At 34.2% G+C, this 25,855-nt stretch overlaps 1 protein-coding gene across 3 annotated transcripts in view; it reads left to right on the forward strand.

Annotated features, from left to right (window-relative positions):
- Positions 1 to 25,855, forward strand: part of SNX13 (sorting nexin 13) — a 172,099-nt gene that overhangs the window by 106,237 nt on the left and 40,007 nt on the right. For all 3 annotated transcript variants that reach the window (XR_013160024.1, XM_077122343.1, XM_077122346.1), the window contains exons 10-15: positions 10,106 to 10,244; positions 10,624 to 10,712; positions 14,058 to 14,157; positions 16,771 to 16,964; positions 22,325 to 22,429; positions 22,999 to 23,131. Coding sequence is in view for 2 of the 3 variants with exons in the window: in XM_077122343.1 (XP_076978458.1) it covers positions 10,106 to 10,244; positions 10,624 to 10,712; positions 14,058 to 14,157; positions 16,771 to 16,964; positions 22,325 to 22,429; positions 22,999 to 23,131 (760 nt within the window). In the remaining variant the exon portion in view is untranslated. The remainder of the gene's footprint in view (positions 1 to 10,105; positions 10,245 to 10,623; positions 10,713 to 14,057; positions 14,158 to 16,770; positions 16,965 to 22,324; positions 22,430 to 22,998; positions 23,132 to 25,855) is intronic.

Below are 25,855 nucleotides of genomic sequence, written 5' to 3' on the forward strand. Positions count from 1 at the left end.
CTGTCGATGATAATGGGGATGGAAGTAGTTGATGTTCTGGAGAGGCTGACCCCTCTGCATTTCAGCTTTGATCCCCGCATGTCATGTCCCGTCTAGAAGGGAGAGCAGTAGTTGCACTTGTAGTGTTGGGTTTAGAGAGAGAGAGAGAGGCCACATCTGAGCAACAAAAGAGGTCCTCCGAAAGTTACTCTTAGGCATACCTGTGTAGCCTGTACCTAAGCTTCTCAGCTTCACAAGAGCAGGCCTCAAGACCAGGGACCTATTAATTTGGGTATCCTGAAAGTTCGACACAGTATCAGGTATTTCCCCAGTGGTAAAGTTTAACAGTTCCATATTTTTTCTTCCTTTAGAAGTGGTATAATTTTAACTTTTGTATTTTGGTATGTGATTCATTTCAAATTTTTATGTGTAGAATGAGATGGGGGTTGAAGTTCATTTTTTTTTTTCCTATATGGATATCTAGTTATTCTTGCATGATTTGTTGAAAAGACTTACCTTCACCATAGCATTAATTCCTTTAGTACCTTAATGAAAAATTAGTTTACTGTAATCTCATTGGGTCTAATTTTGCACGTTATATTCTTTTCCACTGACCTATTGATGATGAAGATTCCATTGTCTTGATTATTGTAGCTTTATAGTAAACAGTGAAATCAAATAATCTGAATCCTTTAAAACGTTTTTTTTCCCAGGCTGTTTTGGATATTCAAGGTCCTTTTGTTTTTCATGTAAATCTTAACTTTGATTTGTACTAAAAACCTGTTGGGATTTTTATGTGATTGCATTGAATCTGTAGATTAATTTGGGAAGAATGGACAGCTTAACAATATTGACTCTTTCAATTCTGGAACTTGGTATCTTTCTCTTTTTATTTAAGTCTTTAATTTCTCTCAGGCCTGTTTTTCAGTTTTTAGTATATTGGGTTTCATTTTTTCATTTGGTCTAATCTGCTTTTTAAATGGGGGTATTAGATCCATTTACATTTATGTATTATTGATATGATTGGGTCTATCATTTTACTACTTGTTTTCTATTAAAACGTTTTTTGTGTTCTTCACTCTTCTTTCTTGTTTTCTTTTGAGTTAACTTAGTAGTTTTTAATGTTCCATTTTAATTAATTACTCAAATGGCTTTTGAGCTGAACTTTGCTATTCTTATCATTATTTTACTGTTTACTCTAGGGTTTAGGATGTGCCTCCTTCACTTACTGTTAATTTATAGGTAGTACTTTACCACTTTATGTAAAATGTAAAAATCCTTGCAGCAGGATAATTTAACTACCCCCTATCATTTGTGCTTTATCATATATTTTACATTTATATGCATTATATAACACACAGTGCAGCATTACGCTATTTCACATCAGTCGCAGTCTTCTATCGAAACTAGAAGTAGAATAAGTCTTTTATACTTACCTCACACACTATTTTCCATGTTCATCATTTCTTCTTATAGATAAATTTCCTCTTCTGATTCTCCTTCATTCTGATGAACTTCCTTTACTATTCATTGTATTATAGGTTTGCTAGAAACAAATTCTCTCAGCTTTTTGTTATCTGAAAATATCTTTATTTCATTGTAAATTTTCAAGGATACTTTTATTGACTATAGAATTCTTGTTTGATGGGTTTTTTTCTTTCAACTTGTTCAGAAGTGTTGGCATTATTTTCTGGCCTTCATTGTCTGTAATGCCAATTAGCTGCATTGATATTATTGATCCCCTTTACATGTAACATCTTTTCTCCCCCTGCTAGATGCTTTTAAGATTTTTTGTTTTCTTTTATTTTCAGTAATTTGATTATGATTAGGTATGGTTTTAAGAAAATATCACAGTGTGTATTCTCTGCAATATTTTGCTTTGCAAGTTATTGTTCTCTCTGTTTTCTTATTTTAGGACTCCAGTTACATGTATATTGGACTGTTGATACTACGCCTTGTGTCACTGAAACTTAGTTCAGTAAATTTTGTTCCTCTCCCTAATCTCTAGAAATGGAACTTTAAATGAATTTTTTGCTTGCTTGAATAAGTACATAAGTATATTTACATATATATACAATTTGCATGTAAATTTACATATATTTATATAAATTTATTTTATATGGAAATTTACCAGGAGTTTACTTTTCAAAGTTTTGATTCTACATAATCCTTGCTAAGAATGGACAATATCTAAACTTTAGTACCTGTTTACTGTGCCCCTTCCTGCTTTAGTTAGTTTTACTTAGATTTAATTTTGAGAGTTATAATGATTACTCCCTTCCAAACACCTTCAACTTACTTTCCCCTCATTTGTTTGGTAAAACCACAGTTCTGGTTAAATTCAGTTAATCGTCTGCTCCATTCCTATTCTTAAGCACCTTAATGTGCCTGGAGAAAAAAACAAACCAACACTGATCTCATTTTAAATTAGTGATTGCTAATATCAGGTATAATCTTATTGTATTTGCCTTTTCTGTTTTTGCTCCCATTCTTGTAAACAAGTCTTTGATACTTCTGCCACTTTAACCAAGTACGTCTTTCCCCCTCCTCAGTCTGAGCTGACAATTTTGCTTACTACTCCACTGAAAAATTTGAGGTCATCAAAATTTTTCCTAAGGTCTTTTCATCACATCTATTGATTACTTGCATACCTATATATCCTACATATTCTCCTGTTATCATGGATGAAATATACATGTTTCTAGCTAACATGACTCCTTTACTAGTGTACCGTATTGCATCCCTTCTAGACAACTCCAGACTATTGTTTTGTCATTTTCCCACCTTCTTATCATTGGTTTTTGTCTTTCTGTAAGATTATTCTCATCAGCATTCAAATGTGCTATTATAATTCTCCCATCTTTAAAAACAAAAAAAACCCAAAAAAACTCTGATCTTGCTTTCCACACTATCATACTGTTTCCTACTGTTTTTACAACAAAGTTTTAAAAAAAGAATGTCTGCTTTCTCTTTCCTTATTCTTTTTTTATCAGCATTAATGACTTACTTAGAGCACAAAGAATGAAGCAAAAAGAAATAAATGCTCTTATTTCTTTATGTAAGTTGGAGTGAAGGCAACAAAGTAAGTTTAAGCATATCTACAAATTTGGCATTTCAAAGAATATTAATAAAAAGCATAAATTAAATCTCACTAGAGGTGGATGATAAGTAATCAAATACCAATCAATAACCTAAAAGGCACAAAGGGGGGAAAAACAAATGAAAGTGTAGGGAAAAAGTTAAGCTAAAAAAAAGTATAGGCAATAAAATTTCTAAGCAATCTCAACAAAGTTGATGGAAATAAAATGCACACATGCATACATACACACTATGTATGTGTAAATTACATTTATCACATATATATCATATTTCAACTTAAATAATTTAGTAATCATATAATATGAATTAGGAAGTTTTGCAAATTCTCCTTCCATTAGAATAATAAACAACCTTGAAATTAGATCGTGATTAACTCTCTGGTAACCTTGGAAACAAAATGGAAATCTATAGCAGTTACAGTATGCCTGCAGGAAGTAAGAAGCTGCTGAGAGATCACCATTTGTAAGACAGACTTACTCTTAGTCTTCTGGGTGATCCCTGAGGAAACAGCCCAGAAGTTGGCCTGAATTTTGGCACACTCAACTCCAGCAGCTATAGACCTCCCACCAGCATACACCATGAGCTACAGAGCGATTGCACCTTCTTTGACTGTTTGCTTTCTTTCTTCTATGTGTGGGCATTCCTGACTTGACAGATCCCTGAGGGGTCAGAACAGATCCAAGTTCCAACCCTTTTCGTACTAGCAGCTTCTGGCATCATGCTAACAACTTTTCTTTCTTTTCACTGATTTTTTTCCTATCTTGTACTTGTGTTGTTTGTTCTGGAACATGCCTGAGGGCCTAGAGAAGATTGCTTGGTTTTAGAGTTCTCTGCAGCAGCGGTATCTGGTCTTACACCAGAATCTACAGGGGCATAGGAGTCAATACACTTCTTTTTTCTGTTCTTGTTTGTTAGTTTTTTTCCTTCTGTTTTGTTGAGAATGTCAGTTACCTGCAGCATGAGCAGGGTCACTGGTCTAGGTTTTTTTTTTAAATTTTTTATTAATTAAAAAAATTACAAGAAACAAACATTCCCAATGCATACAACTCAGCAATTCACAATATCATCACATAGTTGCATATTCATCATCATGATCATTTCCCAGAACATTAGCATCAATTCAGAAAAAGAAATAAAAAGACAACAGAAAAATATAACAAACAGAAAAAAAAAATTTTATAGGCCATACCCCTTACTGATCCCTTTCATTGATCACTAGCATTTCAAACTAAATCTGTTTTAACATTTGTTCCCCCTATTATTTATTTTTATTCCATATGTTCCTCTCATCTGTTGACAAGGTAGATAAAAGGAGCATCAGACACAAGGTTTTCACAATCACACAGTCACATTGTGAAAGCTGTATCATTATACAATCATCATCAAGAAACATGGCTACTGGAACACAGCTCTACATTTTCAGGCAGTTCCCTCCAGCCTCTCCACTACATCTTGAACAACAAGGTGATATCTACTTAATGCATAAGAATAACCTCCGGGATAACCTCTCCACTCTGTTTGGAATCTCTCAGCCATTGACACTTTGTCTCATTTCCCTCTTCCCTTCTTGGTCGAGAAGATTTTCTCACTCCCTTGATGCTGGGTCTCAGCTCATTCTAGGGTTTTTCTCAATCCCTTGATGCTGAATCTCAGCTCATTCTGGGATTTCTGTCCCACACTGCCAGGAAGATCCACACCCCTGGTAGTCATGTCCCATGTAGACAGGGGTAGGGTGGTGAGTCTGCTTGCTGTGTTGGCTGGAGAGAGAGGCCACATCTGAGCAACAAAAGAGGTTCTCTTGGGGGTGACTCTTAGGCTTAATTTTTTTTTTTTAATTTTTATTTATTATTATTACTTTTTAACATGAGCCAGCACTGGGAATCGAACCCGGGTCTCCAGCATGGTAGGTGAGAACTCTGCCACTGAGCCACCGTGGCCTGCATGCTCTTAGGCTTAATTTCAAGTAGGCTTAACCTATCCCCTGTGGGATTAAGTTTCATATGAACAAACCCCAAGACTGGGGGCTCAGCCTATAGCTTTGTTTATCCAACCCTGCTTGTGAGAATATCAAGAATTCAACTTGGGGAAGTTGAGTTTTGCCCCGTTCTCACCATTCCCCGAAGGGGACTTTGCAAATACTTTTCCACTCACTGATCACATCACTCTGGGATTCATCAGGGCATCACCTGGACAAGCCAACAAAATCTCATATCCTGTACAAAGTTCCATGTACGTAAGGTGTTCAATCAACTATCTACATAGGTTATATTAGGAGATGCACTAGTCAAAGTATAGATTTGTACCAAATAAACATTTTTTGCTTTAGTCTCACACATTAGTTAAAATTTTAAACTATTAAGTACCATCTATTTTCAGCACACTGTAGTAATGACATTCTTTTGTTCTTCCTCATGTAAAAACGTTTTTTACATTTGTGCATTTGGTCACTATCATTATACACTCTAGACATTCCTAGATTACACCATCTCAATCTTTATCATCTATCTTTCTTTGTGATTTCATTTATGCCCCAGCCCTCCTCCCTCTGTCATTCTCATATGCAGCTTCATTAGGTGTTTTAACATAATTGTATTACAGTTAGGTAATATTGTGCTGTCCATTTCTGAGTTTTTATATTCAGTCCTGTTGCACGATCTGTATCCCTCAGCTCCAGTTACCCAATATATTACCCTATTTCTATCTCCTGATGGTCACTGTTAACCAAGGAAATAGTCCAAGTTTATTCACTAATGTCAGTTCATATCAGTGGACCATACAGTATTTGTCGTTTTGTTTCTGGCTAATCACACTCAGCATAATGTCCTTAAGGTCCATTCATGTTGTTACATACTTCATAACTTCATTCTGTCTTACAGCTGCATAATATTCCATCTTATGTAAATATCACAGTTTGTTTAGCCAACTGTCTGTTGATGATCATTCTGGCTGTTTCCATCTCTTGGTAATTGTTAATAATGCTGCTATAAACATTGGTGTGTAAATGTCCATTTGTGTCCTTGGCCTCGTGTCCTTTGAGTAGAGACAGCATATAGATGGGTCCTGTTTTTTAATCCATTCTGCCAGACTTGTCTTTTGATTGGATAGTTTAATCCATTAACCTTCAGTGTTATTAGTGCATGGGTAGTACTTTCTTCTACTATTTTGCCTTCTGGATTTTATATGTCATATCTAATTTTCCTTCTTTTTACCTTTACTCATAGTCTTCCTTTCTACACTCTTCTCCAACCTCTCTCTTCTGTCTTCCTATCTGTCTCTAGTGCTCCCTTTAGTATTTCTTGCAGAGCTGGTCTCTTGGTCACAAATTCTCTCAGTGATTTTTTGTCTGAAAATGTTTTAATTTCTCCATCATTTTTGAAGGACAATTTTGCTGGATATAGAATTCTTGGTTGGCAGTTTTTCTCTTTTAATAATTTAAATATATTATCCCACTGTCTTCTCGCCTCCATGGTTTCTGCTGAGATCTGCACATAGTCTTATTGGGCTTCCCTTGTATGTGATGGATTGCTTTTCTCTTGCTGCTTTCAAGATCCTCTCTTTCTCTTTGACCTCTGACATTCTGATTATTAAATGTCTTGGAGTATTGTCTATTTGGATCTCTTCTCTTTGGGGTATGCTGCACTTGGATCTGTAATTTTAAGTCTTTAATAAGAGTTGAGAAATTTTCAGTGATAATTTCCTCCGTTAGTTTTTCTCCTCCTTTTCCCTTCTGTTCTCCTTCTGGGACACCCACAACACATGTATTCGTGCGCTTCATATTGTCTTTCAATTCCCTGAGTCCCTGCTCATATTTTTCCATTTTTTTTCCTATAGTTTCTGTTTCTTGTCGGATTTCAGATGTTCCGTCCAGTTTAGAAATCCTGTGTTCTGTCTCTTGAAATCTACCATTGTAGGTTTCCATTGTTTTTTTCATCTCTTCTACTGTGTCTTTCATTCCCGTAAGTTCTGTGATTTGTTTTTTCAGACTTTCAGTTTCTTCTTTTTGTTCTTTCCTTGCCTTCTTTATATCCTCCCTCAATTCATTGATTTGGTTTTTGATGAGGTTTTCCATGTTTGTTCGTATATTCTGAATTAATTGTTTCAGCTCCTGTATCTCATTTGAATTGTTGTTTTGTTCCTTTGACTGGGCCATATCTTCAATTTTCCTAGGGTGATTTGTTATTTTTTGTTGGTGTCTAGGCATTTAATTACCTTAATTAGTTTATTCTGGAGATTGCTTTCACTTCTTTTAGCTAGGGTTTTCTTGCTGGATGAATTTGTTGTCTGTCTGTTCTTTGACATTCCGTTCAGCTTTATCTGGACCTTTAGCTTAAGTTTTGTTTAACAGAGGAGAAATTTTCAGTTCTTGTTTGTTGCCCTGCTTGTGTGGTGCCTTCCCCCCACACACACACTTAGGAGGGTCTACTTAGATATTATAGACCCCAGCCAGATTTTCCCAGACCAAACTGTCCTCCTATCAGGAAGAAAGAGTCACCTGCGTGGGTTTTCCCTGAGGGTGAGACCCAGCAGGTTGAAAGACTTTCCTTTGAAGTCTCTGGACTCTGTTTTTCTTATCCTGCCCAGTATGTGGCGCTTGTCTGACTGTACGTCCCACCAGCATAAGATGACAGGGTACCTTTAACTTTGGCAGACTCTCCCAGCTGGGGGCGTGGTGGAGACAGAGGAGAGGTTGTAGGCTGGTTTTAATGGCTTCTAATTACCAAGCCCTGGTGTCTGAATTCCTTTTGGAGGGATTCTACCTGGGTGGGGCTTCACCCCTCCCCTGGGGAAGGCACAAGGTCCAGATAAGCCCCTGTTCTAGTTTGCTAGCTGCTGGAATGCAACACACCAGAGACGGGTTGGCTTTTAATAAAGGGGGATTTATTTTGTTGGTTTTTCAGAGGAAAGGCAGCTAACTTTCCACTGAGGTTCTTTTCTTACGTGGAAGGCACAGGATGGTCTCTGCTGGTCTTCTCTCCAGGCCCCTGGGTTCCAACAACTTTCCCCAGGGTGATTTCTTTCTCCATCTCCAAGGGCCTGGGCTGAGCTGCAAGTGCTGAGATGAGGAATGCCAAGCTGCTTAGCAATGCTACGTTGCAGTCTCTCATTTAAGCACCAGCCAATTAAGTCAAACATCACTGATTGCAGCAGACACGCCTCCTAACTGACTGCAGATGTAATTGGCAACAGATGAGGTTCACGTACAGTTGGCTTATGTCCGCAGCAACAAGACTAGGTATGCTCAACTGGCCAAGTTGACAACTGAATCTAACTAACACAGCCCCCAAAAGAGCTCACTTCTGCCTATGCCTGGGGCAGTTGCAACCTGCAAAGTCCTGCCGCTGTATCCAGAGGCAGTCAACCCTTTGTAGATACACAGCCACAAAACCTCTGTTTCTTTCTTTTTTTTACCCCCTTTTTCTGTCAATCCTGCCCACTTGGCACTGGCAAAAATGAGCAACCTCTGCTTTGATCAGGTTCACCTAAGCTGGGGGCCTATTTTTAGTAGTCAGAATTTGTTAATTAGTTCAACAATTGGTGTTTGATTGTGTCCAATCCCTGCTGCTGGTAACGGATTTTTTCTTTCCTTTCCGCTCTGTAAAGCGGCCTGTGGGGGAGGGGCGCTGGCCGCCACAGCTTTGGGAACTCACGGTTCTGGGGTGTGCTTGCAGCCGGTCCAGCTGGTCCAGACTGGGTATGCTGTGTGTCTGGTCACTATTGTGGCTCCGAGAGCTCTTTTGTACTGTTTCTGGTTGTTTAGTAGTTGTTCTGGAGGACGAACTAAAATGTGCACATTGTTAAGCCGCCATCTTGACCCGGAACTCCCTTATTCTTTTTTGAACTCCTGTAATGAAGTTGTCTAGGCCAAGAGGATGAACATTACTATATTTAATGGTCAGTTCTTACCCACCCACACCCTTTTTTTAACCTATCGGAAACATTTAACACAGCTCATTACTTTCCTTGTTAAAGCACTTCTGTAGTTGGCTTGTTAGAACACTACACTTTCCTCATTTTCTTTCTTTTTTTTGACTTTTCTGTGTTTTTCCCCATTGGAAGCATTCTATGTCTCCGTCCTTGCGTTTCTTTTCTTTTTAGGCTGTACTCATTCTCTGAATGTTCCCATCTAGTCTTCAAGTTTTAAATGCAATTTATATACCAATGACTTTGAAATGTTTATTTCTGTCTAGCCCTTTTCCCTGAATCCTAGAGCTTCACATCTGTCACCTCTGTTTGAACTTTTGTATGGGATCTTAAATTTAACATGGCCAAAACCAAGCATCTGATTTTCTGCCTTCCTCACCTATCCCTTCCCCCAGCAAAACCCTACTTTCTACATGTTTTCACCATCTTGTTTAATGGTAACTCCATTCTTACATTGTTTAGGCCAAAAATCCTGGTGTAATTATTAGTTCATTTTCTCTTTTACACTCACCTCTAATTTGTCAGTAGCTTCTTATGGCTCTGTGTTCGTAATCAAAATTACTCAAAATTTGATTACTTCTTACCATACCCCCACTGCTTCCACAGCCTTTAAGGTACTTCCCCTTCGTTATTAATTGCCCTTCTTGCTTTTGCTCTTGACTCTGTCTTCTTTGTGTTGTTATGTAGCAGCCAGAGTGATGCTGTTGAATTTTAAATCAGAGAATACCACTATTGTGTTTAAAATGCTCCAGTAACTCCCTCATTTACTTAGAATACAAGCCAAAATTCTTACTGTAACAAGTTTTACCCTCTGCCTTCATCTTTACTCCTCTATTCCTCTTTGATTCATCTCCACCCATCATGGTTTCCTTTCTACCACCAAGCATCCTCACTTTCTAGTATGCGATATATTTTTAGTAATTTTATCTTATTTATAGTTGTAATCTACAAGAATATAAATGCCATGATTACAGGAATTTTCGTTTGTTTTATTATGGGGACTGTTAGAGTGAAGGCAGCTGGCACATAGTACGTACTCAAGATTCTGTTTTCCCCATAAAATAATAAATGAATCCCCCACCCCTTTTTTAAACTTTGTTTTCAGATCCGTGATTCTAATTGCAACTATGAGGCCTTTATGAACATTATTAAATTGAGTGACAATGTTGGGGAGCTAGAAGCAGTCAGAGATAAAGCAGCAGAAGAATTACAGTATCTTAGATCTCTAGATACAGCTGGTGATGGTAAGTAATTTATGCATAAGAATAATTTACTTCTCTAATGATATATATGTATGTTAAAATAAAGACTTAATTAATTTGACCTAAATGTCATTTTATGCTATTAATTGTTTTCACTGTAATAAATCCAGATACTAAACAGTAAGGGATTATTATTCTCTGAGTGCGAGGCTATGTTTATTGTAATTATTCCTAAAGTAAAGAAAATTGGTATAGTTTTATTTTAATTAAATTTTAACTGTACAATTGCAGATTGCTCCTTTGAATAAAAGAGTTGTTCTATTCATTGGTTATTATGTTAAATTACAGTAAGTACATTTTAAAGTGTTTCATAAATAGCACTTACCACTTTATAACTCATAATCAATTTGTTTGTTTTTAGATATCAACACTATTAAAAATCAAATAAATAGCTTATTATTTGTAAAGAAAGTATGTGACTCAAGAATACAGAGGTTGCAGTCAGGCAAAGTAAGTGAAGCTCTTGAATTACTGTTTAGTTATAAATACTTTGTATTAATTAAAATGTCCAGTAAATGATTAAAAGTAAGAAAATAATCAATGTGATATTCTATAAAAGACCTGTCATAAAGTTTTCTGTTATTCAACATATTGTGATAAATACTAAACCAAGCCAAGTATTAACTGAAAAGTACTAAAGTTTTATTTTATTTTTTGATTTATTCATTCATTCATTCATACATCCACTCAATCATTCAATGTCTATTGAAGTTTGTGAGTCAGGCACTGGTTTAGGTGGACCAAATAGACAAAGTCTCTCTCTTAATAGAGCTTACAGTTTAGTTGCAGTCAGAAAATAAACAAAATAAACAAGTCGATATGTGTCAAATACTGCTAGAAAAAAAACAAAGTAAGGGAATAGAGAATGTCCAAGAGTATTTTAGATAGCTTCTGAGATGTTTGGTAGCATTCGAGCATAAAGATTTGAGTAACTTAAAAGATTTAGTCCTTCGCCTTTCTTAGAAGATTTTGTCAAGTGCAAAAGCCCTGAAATAGGAACATATTTGGTGAGTTAGAGGAATAGTATTGAGGTCAATATGGCTGTTATGGAATGAATGAGTGGGATTGTTGGTATGAGTAAGATTAGAAGGAATATGGTGGTTAGATCATGTATGGTTTTAATGGTCCTGATAAAATTTTTATGAGTTAAAATGATCATTTTGGTTCTTTGTAAAAAAAAAAAAAAAGACTCTAATGAGGTAGTGGAGTGAAAATGGAGACTGAGAGCCATTTGCGAGACTACTGCACTAGTAAAAGTAAGATGTCTATGGAGGTTGTGATAAGTGATTGGAGACTGGATGCATCACTAATAGAATTTGCTTGAGATTTGGCCGAGGTTTTTCGCCTAAGCACCTGCCGGAGAATTGAGCCATTTACTAAGATGAGTACAACTGAGGTAGGAGAAAGATTGGAAATGAGAATTGAGCCTTGAATATTTTAATTTGAACACTAGACGTTCAAGTAGAGATGCTAATTGGTAATTTTGAGTTCAAGAGAAGGTTTAGAGCTGGAGATAAACTTGAATAGTATCCTGGGTTATCATATGTATTTTTTAAATTAAGAGATTAGATGAGATTTTCTCAAAGAGTGAGTGAAGGTAGAGAAGAAACAAGGGCTTGCTCTTGAGGCACTTCAGCTCGAGTTGAGAATGAGGTTGAGGAGCCAACCAAAGGAACAAAGATAAGTGGCTGGTGAGATTGAAGAAAACCTGAGTGTGATATCTTAGAAGCCAGGTCTCAAAAGTGTTTATGTGTAGAAGGATGAGAATTCAGGCATGTCAGGGTTACTGATAAATTGAGTAAGATGAGAGCTGAGAATTGGTTTCCTACCATGGTGATTTTTTGTTGTCTGATGAGGGCAGTTTCAGTAGAGTAGTGAAGAGAAAGCCTGATTGAAATTAGTCCAGGAAAAGAAGGGATGAGATAAATTAGAAATGATGAGTACAGATAGCTCGTTAGAGCAGTTTTACTTTAACAGCGAGCAGAGATTTGGGACTTTAAAATGGAAAAAAAAATGTTTTTTCTTTTTTTAGAAACTTTGGTTTTTAATGTAGTCACCTTTTTTTGTACTGGTTTTCCATTCTGAAAGTTTATTTGACGTCTTGGTCTTTTTAATTTTCCAAGATATTTAAATTCTTTAAGAAATGGAAAGTTTAACTTTAAGAAGTCTAGAATTTAGTTTCATAGCTCACTTATAACATTGAAACAGATCACTTGAGGCCTCCATTTGTTGTGTTTCTCTCTGGCTTCCAAACTATTTTAATTACCTATGAAAATTCAGAATAGGATAGTGAATGGTTTCACTTGTGCTTGTTTTTTTTAATGGTTACTTTATCTAGATATTAGAATTAGTGAGCGTTCAACATCATATAAAGTCTGTTTATCCAGACACTTCTTGATATTGAGCTATTTTAAAATTTATGCATCCTGTTTGGAAGCCTGTCATTTCCATTTTGAATATCAAATTTTATCCTTCTAATAGCTTAGGCCAAATAGTGTTTTCCTTTAGTTAGAAAACCTCATAATTCCCACTGAAATTCAGTTTTACAACGTGCTACTTACCTTGAAATTTTAGATGATCCCTTCTTTTATCTTCAAATAAAGTTATAGTGAATACTCTTCCCTATCCCAAATCTTTGAACCTGCTGCTGGATCACAGAAAGAAGTGATAATCCTGGAAGAAGGAAGACTTGGACAACAGAAATCATGTACTGGCACTATATTGCTCTATGTCAGATAGTTTAAGTTTGTTACTAGTTATTATAAAAGTTTTAAGAAGGAAAATGCTGATTACAGAGGGAGACTTGGGTTTTTTCCCCTCAAAAATTTTCCCTGATTTTTGTGTACTACTTGTATGCCTAATTTACTATCTGCCCCTCAATAAGGCAACTTATCTAGGAAACCTGCCTTTTTCTCTTTTTCTGTATGGTGTGAGATATGGATTTGAATATAGAGAAGCTAGTGAAAATAGTTTACAAAAACAACATGGGCTATAGTGGAAAGGTCAGCAGGGGTTGAAAATGCAGCCACATATTTACTAGCTTTGTGATCACAGGAAACCATTCTGATCTTTGTTTTCTTCATTCGTTATATGAGATTGATGATACTTATCCAGTAGGAATGCTGTGGAGATTAATTGATGTGTAGTGTGTGTAATGCCCTAGTATAGTGCTTGACACATAGATGCTTGGTAAATTTTGCATCCTTTTTTTTTTTTTTTCACTTTTTTAGATACTTTGCTCTTTGGTTTTGAAAAGTAGATATAATTTGCTGCTTAGATAGTACATTTTTCTATAAAGATTATACAGTTTTTACTCTGTTTTTTTTTTAAAAGTTTTACTCTGTTTTTTAGGAAAAAATTTACTCTTTGGAAATATTTTCTGAGTAGATAGACTTCAGTCTGTGCTTGAAAATGTTGAGATTTGTTTATTCTTGAACAAATCAAACATTCCAAACGTCCCCTTCAACCGTTAATCCCTGAAATGATCACTTTCCTTTGGAAAATATAGAGGTAGAAAATACGGTGATCTAGATTCATTTTATATTGGAAGAAATAAATTCTTACCTCACCTTTAACATTTATTTACTAAGCAATTCTTCAGATAACCCTAAGAAATTCTGTGAATTTAAATTCACTGGCCCAAGGGTGTTTTGTTGGGAACACACATACATGAGGAAGGAAAAATACTTTTATTCCATTTTAATTTAGTGGGGATTTTTTTACATTTGTTTAAAGATCTTTAACTTAGATGAGTGAATAGATAAAATATTTACCTATATTCGCATTTATTTATAGGAAATAAATACTGTGAAACTGGCAGCCAACTTTGGGAAACTTTGCACAGTCCCACTGGACAACATTCTTGTAGACAATGTTGCACTACAATTTTTTATGGGTAGGTAAATCCATATTTTGAAAATAACATAGTCTGTAAATTTAAAATAATTTTAAATATTACATTTTAAGTGTGTAATAGTAATATTGAGTATACCATATGTGTACCACTCCAGTCCCCTTTTATGATCTTAAATGTTTGTTTTCTTTGGAAACCATGGAGGTAGAGATTTATTTTGTTTTGCAGGAAAAATGCTTGTCATAGCTCTAATACACATTTGCTAATAGGCCATAGGAGATTCTATTATGAATTTAATCTCATTTGAGAAAGAGTACTTTATCAGGGGCATATAGTGTACATAACCTGTTAATATCATTTTTGTACATGAGTGAGAGAGGAACTGTTTGAAATACCAGATTAACATATATAAATACTTACTATTTCATTAATATTCCTTTAAAATTGCTTTTATCTGGAGGATATTTTCTTCAGATTCTTTAGTTCTACATTTATATGATGAAAAATGTAAGTGCATGGCCTGCTAAAGAGCCTAATCCTTATTTTTAACATTTCTGGAAATATGCATATTATGGTTAATAATCATTATTGGGAAAAGAAAGCAGAATATTGGTGAAGTTACTTATTTCTGATGAAGCCTTGTATAGCAAATTTATTCCCTAGAGATTTTTCCCCACCATCTTGATAATATCATTTGATGCACAAAAGTTTTTAATGTTGATAAAGTCCAATTTGTCTTTTTTTTTTTTGTCTTTTGTTGCTCATGCTTTTAGTATAATATCTACGAATCATTGGCCAAATCCATGGTCATGAAAATTTGCCCCTAGATTTTCTTCTAAGAGTTATATAGTTATAACTTTTATTTTTAGGTCTTTACCCAATCTGAGTTATATATTTTTTCATATTGGGAAATTTATTAAAATAAAAACAAGAATTTATTAAAATAAGAAATGTATTAAAATAAGGTGAACATAGAAATAGGCGTTTGCTCTAAGTGATATTAGTGCAGAAGAGCTGTTGGTTCTTTTTTTTGTTTGTTTTTTGTTGTGACTTTTTGTTTCTGACATTTTATTCAACATACTGTCCCTAAAGTTCATTCACCTAGTTGCATGCCTCACAGCTTCGTTCCTTTTTGCAACTGCTCAGTGGTGTGTTATATGTATACACCACAGTTCCCTCTTGCATTCTTCTGTTTTACTCTCAGGCTCCCTCCACCCATTGCAAATAGCAAACACTGCCACTATAAACACCAGTGTGCAAATGTCCATTTGTGTCCCTACTCTCAGTTCCTCCAGGTATATACCTTCCAACAGGGTTGCAAGATCATATGGCATCCCCACCCCTAGCCTTGTTTGAAACCACTACATTGCCCTCCCGAGGGGCAGCACTTCTCAGTACCAACAGTGAATAGGTGCATCTCTTTCTCCATATTTTCTCTAGCACTTGTTTCTCTCTGTTCATTTTTAACCAATTTTATTTGCACACCATACAGTCCAACATAAGTAAATAGACATCCCTGTAATACTATAATCTATATGAAGACATTTCCTTTTAGAAGAGCTTTTTTTTTTTTTTAATTTGCATGGGCAGGCATCAGGAATCAAACCCAGGTCTCTGGTAGGTAGGCAAGAATTCTGCCACTAAACCACTGTTGCCTGCCCTAGAAAAGCTGCTTTAATGTCACAAAAAATATTGGTTAAGGCACTAAATGCTTTCTCATGTTCTCAGTAAATATGCTGTTTTATAAAAAGGTGGTAGTACCTATGATTAAATGAATTTTGGCACTACTAAAGACAAACACTTTGCTGTGGTCATTATAATTTATTCTCAAAAGAATTATTATCTAATATCAACTTTGTTGTTATTTTTCAAGTTTGAATATTGAGCAATGTGAGTTGGCACATTTATACTTTTTTAAATGCAGTTTTATTGGGGTATATTCACATACCATACAAACCATCTGAAATTTACAATCATTGGCTCATAGCTTCACATAATTGTGCATACCATCACTATGATCAGTTTTAGAACATTTTCATTACCCCAATAAAGAAATAAAAATTAAAAGGAAACCCAAATCCTCCAAATACCTCTTATTCCCCTCCCCCACTCCTATTGTTGACTCATAGTATTGATGTGGTACATTTATTACTGTTGATGAAAGAATATTAGATTATTACTGTTAACTATATTCCATAGTTTACAGTAGCTATATTTTTCCCATATGGCCCTTTATTATTAATGCCTTGTAATAGTGCTGTACATTTGTTCTAGTTCATGAAAGAACTTTTTCATATTTGTACAGTTAATTGCTGTCATTGTCCAACCCAAGATTCACTGTATTATACATTACCATATTTTAATCTCCAACTTTTCTTCTGGTGACATACATGACTTTCCCTAGAAATTTTATGATGAAAAATGGGAATTTTTTTTTTTTAATGTGCTTCTATTTGTGTTTCCTATATACCTGGTGTTTTTAATTTAACCAGATTCTAATAGAGCTATCTGTTCACCTCAAGCATTTTTAAAAATGTAGTTTTAAATGTTTAACTTTGATCTTTTCTACCTACTTATCGCACCCAAAATTTATGTCTTTAATACCCAAAATGTATGACTTTTAATATCTATGTTGTTATGGATTTTGTTTGGTAGATTACATGCAGCAAACTGGAGGACAAGCACATCTCTTCTTCTGGATGACAGTGGAAGGATACCGGGTTACAGCCCAACAGCAGCTAGAGGTTTTATTAAGTCGTCAGAAAGATGGAAAACATCAGACCAACCAAACCAAAGGTCTTTTAAGAGCAGCTGCTGTTGGAATTTATGAACAGTATTTATCAGAAAAGGTAAGGATACATTTCTTTTATCTTTCAGTGCAGTGTATTAGGATATATTCACAAACCATATAATTCATCCAAAGTATACAATCAGTGGCTCACAGAATCATCATATAATTGTGCACTCATCACCACAATCAATTTTAGAATATTCATTACTTCAAAAAAGGAAATAAAAATAAAAACGAGAACCCAAAACATCCCATAAGTCTTGTTCCCCCATTATTATTATTTTGTCTTTATTTTATTACTCATCTACCCATACACCAGATAAAGGGGATATCGGTCATAAGGTGTTTACAATCACATGCTCACATGATAAAAGCTATATAGTTATACAATCATTATCAAAGATCAAGGCTGCTGGGTTACAGTTCAACATTTCCAGATATTTCTTTCTAACTGTTCTAATACCCTAGAAACTAAAAAGAAGTATCTTTATAATGAGTCAGTAATCATTATCAATTGTTAAATCCTAATTTCTCAGTTACACTTCCTCCCTCTCATTTGATCATTCTCTCAATCTTTAGGTATATCTGGGCAATGTCCATTTTAACTTCTTTGTGCAGGAAAGGGGTATCAGCCTTAGGAGGTAGAGGAATGAAACTGGTTGATATTCTTGGAGAGACTGGTACTCTGGGTTTCAGGACTTATCTGGTATAGGAACAGTTTCTGAAAAAATAAACTTACTAAGAAAAACTGTAATAGAATCTTAGAGCCTAGGGTGTTTTTTAGGGTTTTCAAGTATACTGTTGGTTGGGGCATGGCATACTGTGGCAATTTTACAATATCTGGATGACGCTTGCATAACCTCTCGACTATTTGAAATCTCTTAACCACTGAAAGTTCATTTTGTTTCATTGCCTTTCCCCTTTTGGTCAGAAAGGCGTTCTCAATCCCATGGTTGCCAGGGCCAGGCTCATCCCTGAAAGTCATGTTCCCCTATGTAGTCAGGGAGACTTATGTCCCTATCAGTCATATCCCATGTAGGGGGGAGGGTCGTGAGTTTATTTGCAGTGTTGGTTTAGGCTTACAGAGGAAGACTGTATTTAAGCAACAAAAGAAGTCTCTTGGGGTGGAGGATACATTTTGATTACTGTTTTCTTCTCTTGTCTGGCAGTATTATTAATAATGATTATTGTAGTACTTGCAGATAATCCAATACTTAAGCCAGGTAATTATACTGTTGAAGAAATTGAGAAACAGATATTTATAAAATGTGTTAACATGGCCAAGGTCATGCAAATATTAAATGACAATGTTAAGATTGCAAGATCACACACACTTTAGTTTTGAAGACACAAGCAGGTTGAAAGTAAAAGAATGGGAAAAGATTTACCATGTAAACAGTAACCGAAAAAGAGCTGGTTTTCTATGATCAAATTAGATGAAATAAACTTTAAGATAAAAATTGTTACTTGAGACAAACAGAGAAACATTTTATAATGGTGTAAAAGTTCAGATCAACAAGACGATAAAACAATTATAGATGTATATACAAAGCTCCAAAATACATGAAACAAAGACTGGCAGAATTGAAGGGAGAAATAGACAATTCAACAGTAATAGGTGTAGGCTTCAATACTCCACTCAATTAATGATAGAAAAATTAGAAAAACACCAACGATATAGAAGACTTAAAGAACTCTGAACCAATGAAACCTAGTACATCTTCAGGACATTTCTCCCTAACAAAAGCATAATATATATATATATATATATATTTTTTTTTTTACATGGGCAGGCACCGGGAAACGAACCTGGGTCCTCTGGCATGGCAGACGAGAACTCTGCCTGCTGAGCCACTGTGGCCCTATATATACATGTTTTTTAATCCTTGTGATACATTGTCCAGGATAGACCATATGCTAATCTGAATTTTAAAATATTGAAATAACCAAAATATGTTTCTAACCATAATGGAATTAAGTTAGAAATCAACATTATGAGGATATTTGTGAAATCTACAAATATTTGAAAATTAACACATTTCTGAATAGCCTATAGATCAAAACAGAAATCACGAGGAAAATTAGAGAGTATTTTGAACTAAATGAAAATGAAAACAACATATCAAAATTTATGGGATGCAGCTAAATCAATCCTTGGAGGAAATGTATAACTTTCAAATGCCTAATTAGAAAAAAAGAAAGCTCTCAAATCAATAATCTAGATTTATACCATAAGAATTTAGAAAAAGAAAAGCAAAATAAGCTCAAAGTAAGCAGAAGGAATAAAGATGTGAATGGAAATCAATAAAAATAGGAAAACTATAGTGAAACTCAATTAAACCAAAAGCTAGTTCTTTGTAAGGATCAAAAAAATTGGCAAACCTTTGGCTAGACTGCCCAAGGGAAGAAAGAGAGAAAACACAGATCACCAAAATCATGAATGAAGAAGGGATATCACCAGTGACCCTACACAAACCAAAAGTATTATAAACAAATATTAAAAACAGATTAAACAACGTAGATGAAATTTGCAGATTCTTAAAAAGACCAACACAAAATATCAAACCGACTCAAGAAAAAATAGGAAATCTGAATATACATATAACAATTAAAGAAATTGACTTGGTATATTAAATATCATTCCATAAAGTAAGCCCAGGCCCAGATGGTTTCATTGATGAATTCTGTCACACATTTCAAGAAGAAATAATACCAGTATTTCACAAATTTTTCCAGGGAATAGAGAAGAGAGAAACACTGAAACACTTGCTAACCATTTTATGAAGGTAGTATTATTCTGATACTAAAATCAGACAAAGCATTAAAGAAGAAAACTATAAACCAGTATCACTTAAAATTATAGACACAAAAATCCTCAAATTCAAGATTGCTCTTACTCCAGTACCTTTTCATTTTAATTTATATTTACTAGTACAAAAATTTTCTTTGAATTTTAAGGATGAATTTTGTTTGTAAACCAAGTAACGCACTTGTCCAGTTTTTAAGTAGTAATAAATTACACCTTTATGTACAACATCCATCTTAAGGACAGCAGTTTTAAACAGAGTATTCTCAGTTTCTTTATTAAAACTAGAATTTGTTTGGACTCAACCTTCACTTCCACAGGTTCAAATTATCTCTGTGCCTTTAAAACTGTTTTCCCTGAGGAATAAAGTTTTAAGTTTGATGATGTCTGTTGTGCTTCTTAATGTTTAGAAATGAGGATTTTAGACATGTATAGCTTATATGATAGCTTATATCAATTATATGCAGAGGACCTAATTGAGAAACAGATGATCTACTGAACAAGCACATAGATACAAAGCTGTTGGTCATTTTATTGCGAGCCAGAAACAAATTCTTAAAAGTCTACAAGCCTGCTTTTGCTACTGGAGAAAATCCCAAATATTCCATTCTCAAATGATTTTGTTGAAAGTACTTAGCTTGAATTCATTACCTTGTAGTGATACCAAAAGTGTGATGTGGGCTTGATAAGACCAGAACTGTTAGTGAAAGTGAATTTCATGTTTGACAGAATTCAATTTTACTACTTCATAAAAAAAAGGGAAGGATGTCCTAGGTACTGCAGGCAGTTGAGAGAAGTAGTATTAGAAAAGAAAACCAAAAAGATAAAAATATTCTGTTATATAATGGAAGACAAAGAAGCATGTCTTTGCTTATTTTTATTAAATATGATAGTATCTTTTAGTCCTATTGTATGTGTATTCTTCTTTAAAAAGTCTTACATTTATGTATTTTAAAAGTATATAATAATATATAGCCTGCAGATTTTAAATATTCAATGTAGAGTTTTTTAAAAGTTAAAATAAATTGTTCTATCAGAGGACAAAACATTATAAAGCATATTATTATGTTTTTCTCATACATATTACTTGTTAATAAATTGTACTTTATTGCTAATTGCCACTGGTAACTAGTCTAATTGTTTTGTTTAACTGCATTTATGTAATAGGAAAGTAGAGAATACAGATTAATAGTTAATTTTGGAAAAAAAACCTATTTTCATAGTAAAGTAGTAACCAATGTGTATAGTTATTTATTATATGTTACTTTTGGAGTAGGGGGAGGTTTGGTGTGGGTAAGTCCCACATTGGCTCCCCAAAAATGTTGTTCACCCTATACAAAGGATTAAACCAATTCTTTGTACCCGAGATCTATAGGAAAAAATTAAATTAATATAGGATGTTATTTTTTTTTTTTCAAATTTGCCTTTTTATTTCCTAAAAACTGAGTTTATGGAGCTTAGAGGACAAATGCAAGGGCAAAGCCAGCTAATATATTCTTCTCTGTTTTGTGTCAGATGCTTAGTTAGATACTTACTTTTCCTGTTCCTATTTCAAAGGGACACACACACACACAAACCAATAAGTACAAACCAATAAGTACCCGTCCCACCCACCCAAAAGAAAAAACAACCATAGAACGAACCTATTTGTGTTTACTAATAAGAGTATTGAATTGACAAGGGAACAGTAGTATTATAGAACCATTTTCCCACACATTTAGATTGTGCTCTTTTTTCCTTTTCTTTATTTCATTTCTTAGATTTTATATCTATCAGATAGAATAGAGAAATTATTTGTTATGAATTTTTTTGCTAGTTTCTCTAAAAGTTACCATCCCTTATCACTCACCCATTTACCCTCCAGAGCCTTTGGAACTAAAAATGCAAAAGTTGACATGTCAAAGGTGACCATATTCGTAGCTCTTCAGCATTTGTTTCTTTTCAATAAAGCAAGTTTTCACATTGAAAGGTAATATTTTGCATTTCTGTGTAGTATCTGCCAACATTATGCACTTTGAAGTGATATTTCTTATAACAAGTTAACTTTTCAGGTTTTTTTTCCTGCCTTACCACACTGGAACTTTGCTCCAGCATTGGTTATAAAAACAAATCTCGGTTAAAGATAATCTGTTTCAATGGCCGTTTAAAAGGATTATTTCCCTAGTGTCAAGTGATAAGTTACAAAATGGCTTAATATTTTGGCAGTTATTTCAATATATACCCAGCAGTGTGTAATACTAACACTATAAGTAGGTCCTGATGACACTGTTCCTTAAGTGCCAGGCACTATGCTGCATACCTCACATACATCTCTTTCTTAATCCTTACTTGGTGTTATCTACATTTTATAGATAGAAAAATGAAGCCTCTTGTTGTGCAAGAGTCAAGATTTAAATCATGTTTATCTGATTTCCAGTCTACAGTGTAGTATACTATGAATGAAGGGTCTAGTTCTTATTTCAGCCTTCCTAAGTATCAAGGCATCCTTTATAAACCAAGGATTCCTCTCTGCCAGTTATGCTCAGTTCCACTATTAAATTCTTCTACAAGAGAATGAGCTGTATTTGAAAATTCTGAAGATCATTATTACTATTATTTTCCCTGTTTGCTAGGCATCTCCAAGAGTTACCGTTGATGACTATTTGGTAGCAAAATTAGCAGATACTTTGAATCATGAAGATCCAACTCCTGAAATCTTTGATGACATTCAAAGGAAGGTATTATATACAAAATTTATCATTTTATCTTTTTTGAAAAATGTGTATTTCTCCTTGTATGTAATTTATTTTTAAAAAAATTATTGAAACATTAAAACATTAAAAAAAGAAGTTCAATAATAATGCCTCTCAATTACAGGAAAAGTAGGCCCTTGCTTGTTTGTTTGAAGATGAAGAAAATACTTAAGTTGGATTTTTTTTTTAATCTCACTGAAGAGCCAGATATTGTAGTCTTAGAACTTCATGAATTGATGATATATAAATACCTCGCAAACCACTGTAATATAAGCCTTGAGTCTTTATGTGAACTTGTTTCTTAGAGGACACTACATCCCAGAACATTCTATATAATCTACTCTGTGACTTGTTTTATAGTAGGAACTTTTTAAGTGCAGTTTAGTTATTGGAGGTACCAGAAGAAACTCATTAGTTGTGGTATCGTCTTATTGCCGATATTTTGTGTCTTTGGGCATTATGGCAAGACTTCTTCGTATCTTTTGGTTAAATCTTATTTAGTGAAAATAAGTACGTTACTTATATCAATAATTGAATATTTTTATTTCAATAAGGTGTATGAATTGATGCTGCGAGATGAAAGATTTTACCCTTCCTTCAGACAGAATGCACTTTATGTGCGCATGTTAGCTGAGCTGGATATGTTAAAAGATCCTAGTTTCAGAGGATCAGATGATGGCGATGGAGGTAAGGGGACACACGGTTTACATATAGGTGTATACATATCTATTCCTATATGTATTCTCCTTATAAGATAAAAGGCCTTGTAAACAAGACAAAATGTTCTTGGAGCCCATACATTTGGGCTCCAAGAACATTTTGAAATCTATGAATAATGAAATTTACTTTCTATACCAAATTAAAGTGTTGAAAATTAAATAACAGATTAGAGTGTAATTCTAGAAACCTTAAATTCTTTTTTTATGAATGCAGTTTTATTAAGATATATATTCATATACCATATAATCATCCAATTTGTACAGTCAGTGGTTCACAGTATCATATAGCTATACATCTGTTATTACAATCAATTTTTGAACATTTTCATTATCCCCCCAAAATAAAAATAAGAATAAAAGTAAAAGTGAAAAAGAACACTCAAACATCTCATATCTTCCCCCCTACTATTTATTTATTTGTTTGTTTTTTCTTACTCATTTGTCCATGCACTGGATAAAGAGAGTGTCAGTCACAAGGTTTTCATAATCACATGATCACACCTTAAAAGCTCTGTAGTTACTCAGTCATCTTCAAGAATCACGGCTGGGATTGTAGTTCAGCTGTTTCAGGAATTTCCCTCTAGCTACTCCAGTACACCAGAAACTGAAAACAGATATTGATATACTGCATAAGAATAATCTCCAGAATGGCCGCCTTGACTCTGTTTGAAATCTCTCAGCCACTGAAGTTTCCTTTTATATAATTTCTCTTCTCCCTTTTTGGTTAAGAAGTCTTTCTCAGTCTCACAATGTCGGGCCTAGGCTCATCCCTGAGGGTCATATCCCAAGTTATGTGGAGATTTATACGCCTGGGAGTCATGTCACAGGTAGCAGGGAGGGCTGTGAGTTCACCTGCAAAGTTGGCTTAGAAAGGGAGGCCACATCTGAGCAACAAAAGAGGTTTTTTGGGGGGTAACTCTTAGGTATAATCATGAGTGGGCTTAGAAGCCTTGAATTCTTAAAGGTGAATGAATGTGTTCTTGAGGTGTATCACTCAAATATTCTTATGTAGTTTTTGCTGGTAAGTGATAATATTCATGATTAATAGTAGGTTTATTGAGAAGATTAAATGGCTAACAAATAATGATTCTGAGTAAAATAAACCATATTGCACCATATTAAAAAAAACTCCTAGTTTTTTCTATCTTTGATTACATCCCTTTCTCAGTCTTGCACAGTATGGGACACTTTTAGTACTGAAAGAAGTCTCAAGAGTCATTTATTTCAGATTTTGTTTTTCCCAAATGAAAACACTGAGACCTCGCAGCCTGGTTTAGCATAAAAAGCAAGTTTTAAGAGTCAGAATTTGGAGATTTCACTCCCTGCTCCACTAATTGCCACCTGTGTGAGATTGACCAACCATTTAATTTCGTTACGCCTCATTTTTCTCAAAGTCTGGAATAATGTTATCATTATCATATGTTACCTCAGCATCATTGAGAGATTACATGGAATTATATATACAAAAATGATTTATTAACTAAAACATAAATATTAGTTTCTATAATTAAGAAATAATTATCTAAGAATAGTGAGAGAGGCAGCCCTTCAAACCCAAGTCTCCAGATTCTTAGGCCTAATGACCATTTTACTTGTGATTTAATTCTGAAGTATTTGTTAAGCTCTAATTAACTATCTAGGGTTTGATAAATTTTCTGATGTATTCTGCTAAACAAATGAGCCATGCAAATAAAATTAAATGGGAAAGAAATAAATATTTAAGACAGTGCTGTAATTATGACCATTTACTTATTGATAGGTTTAATGGACAGGACCACTTGGAGATGGAGATATAATACATCTATAGAGAGTAGGCACTGCTTTAAAAAAAAATACTTTATAAAAATATAAAAACTACATTACATCTATTTTATAGAAATGTAAAAACTACATTAGATCTGTTAAAGGGTAGGCACTGCAACAGTGGCTCTGTGTCAGAATTCTCGCCTGCCATGCCTGAGACCCAGGTTCGATTTCTGGTGCCTACTCTTGCAAAAAAAAAAAAAAAAAAAAAAAAGCTGCATTATTCTGTTCTATAAAGGAAACCTCCTGGCATTCCTCTGCAGCCACCACCCACATCCATTTCCACCTTTGTAGTCTGCACTAATGAGATTTTATTTTCTAAGTAATTTAAGAAATTTATTACAGAAGATTGCATTTGAGTTTTAATAACTTTTATTTTGATCATTGATCTAATATCTTATGTTTTTAAATTTTCTTTCTGGTATGCTTATTTATTTGTGAAATTAGAATAATATATAATATTCTATTGACTTGATTTGATCACATAATTAAGGAAATTTTTTTAAAGTGCTTCTGTGAGAGCTGAATAGTAAAATTCAGTGTACTTGTAATTTATTATATATACTTATTTACTGTTTCTGTTAAAAATATACTTTTGTAGAGCTGCTGTGCAATTTGAGGTAGCAATTCTGTGTTATTTATCTTAAAACCTTTATTGTAAATGTATATTGTTATATTAACTTTACTCATTTTAGGATTTTTCTAGTTTTTGTGAAGTGTATTTAAGTGACCCAGAATGAAAAAAGACGAATTGAATCAGAACAAATTAATTATATGAGCTTCTAAGTAAGAGGATGACAGGTAGTGATATATTCTATGGGAATAGTTTTTGATTCTATAGTGCAAGAATTTTTCCGAAGTTTTCAAATTGACTTTAGCTTCCCTTCAT

The sequence above is a fragment of the Tamandua tetradactyla genome, chromosome 1, assembly GCF_023851605.1.
Source record: "Tamandua tetradactyla isolate mTamTet1 chromosome 1, mTamTet1.pri, whole genome shotgun sequence".
Taxonomy (NCBI): Eukaryota; Metazoa; Chordata; class Mammalia; order Pilosa; family Myrmecophagidae; genus Tamandua; species Tamandua tetradactyla.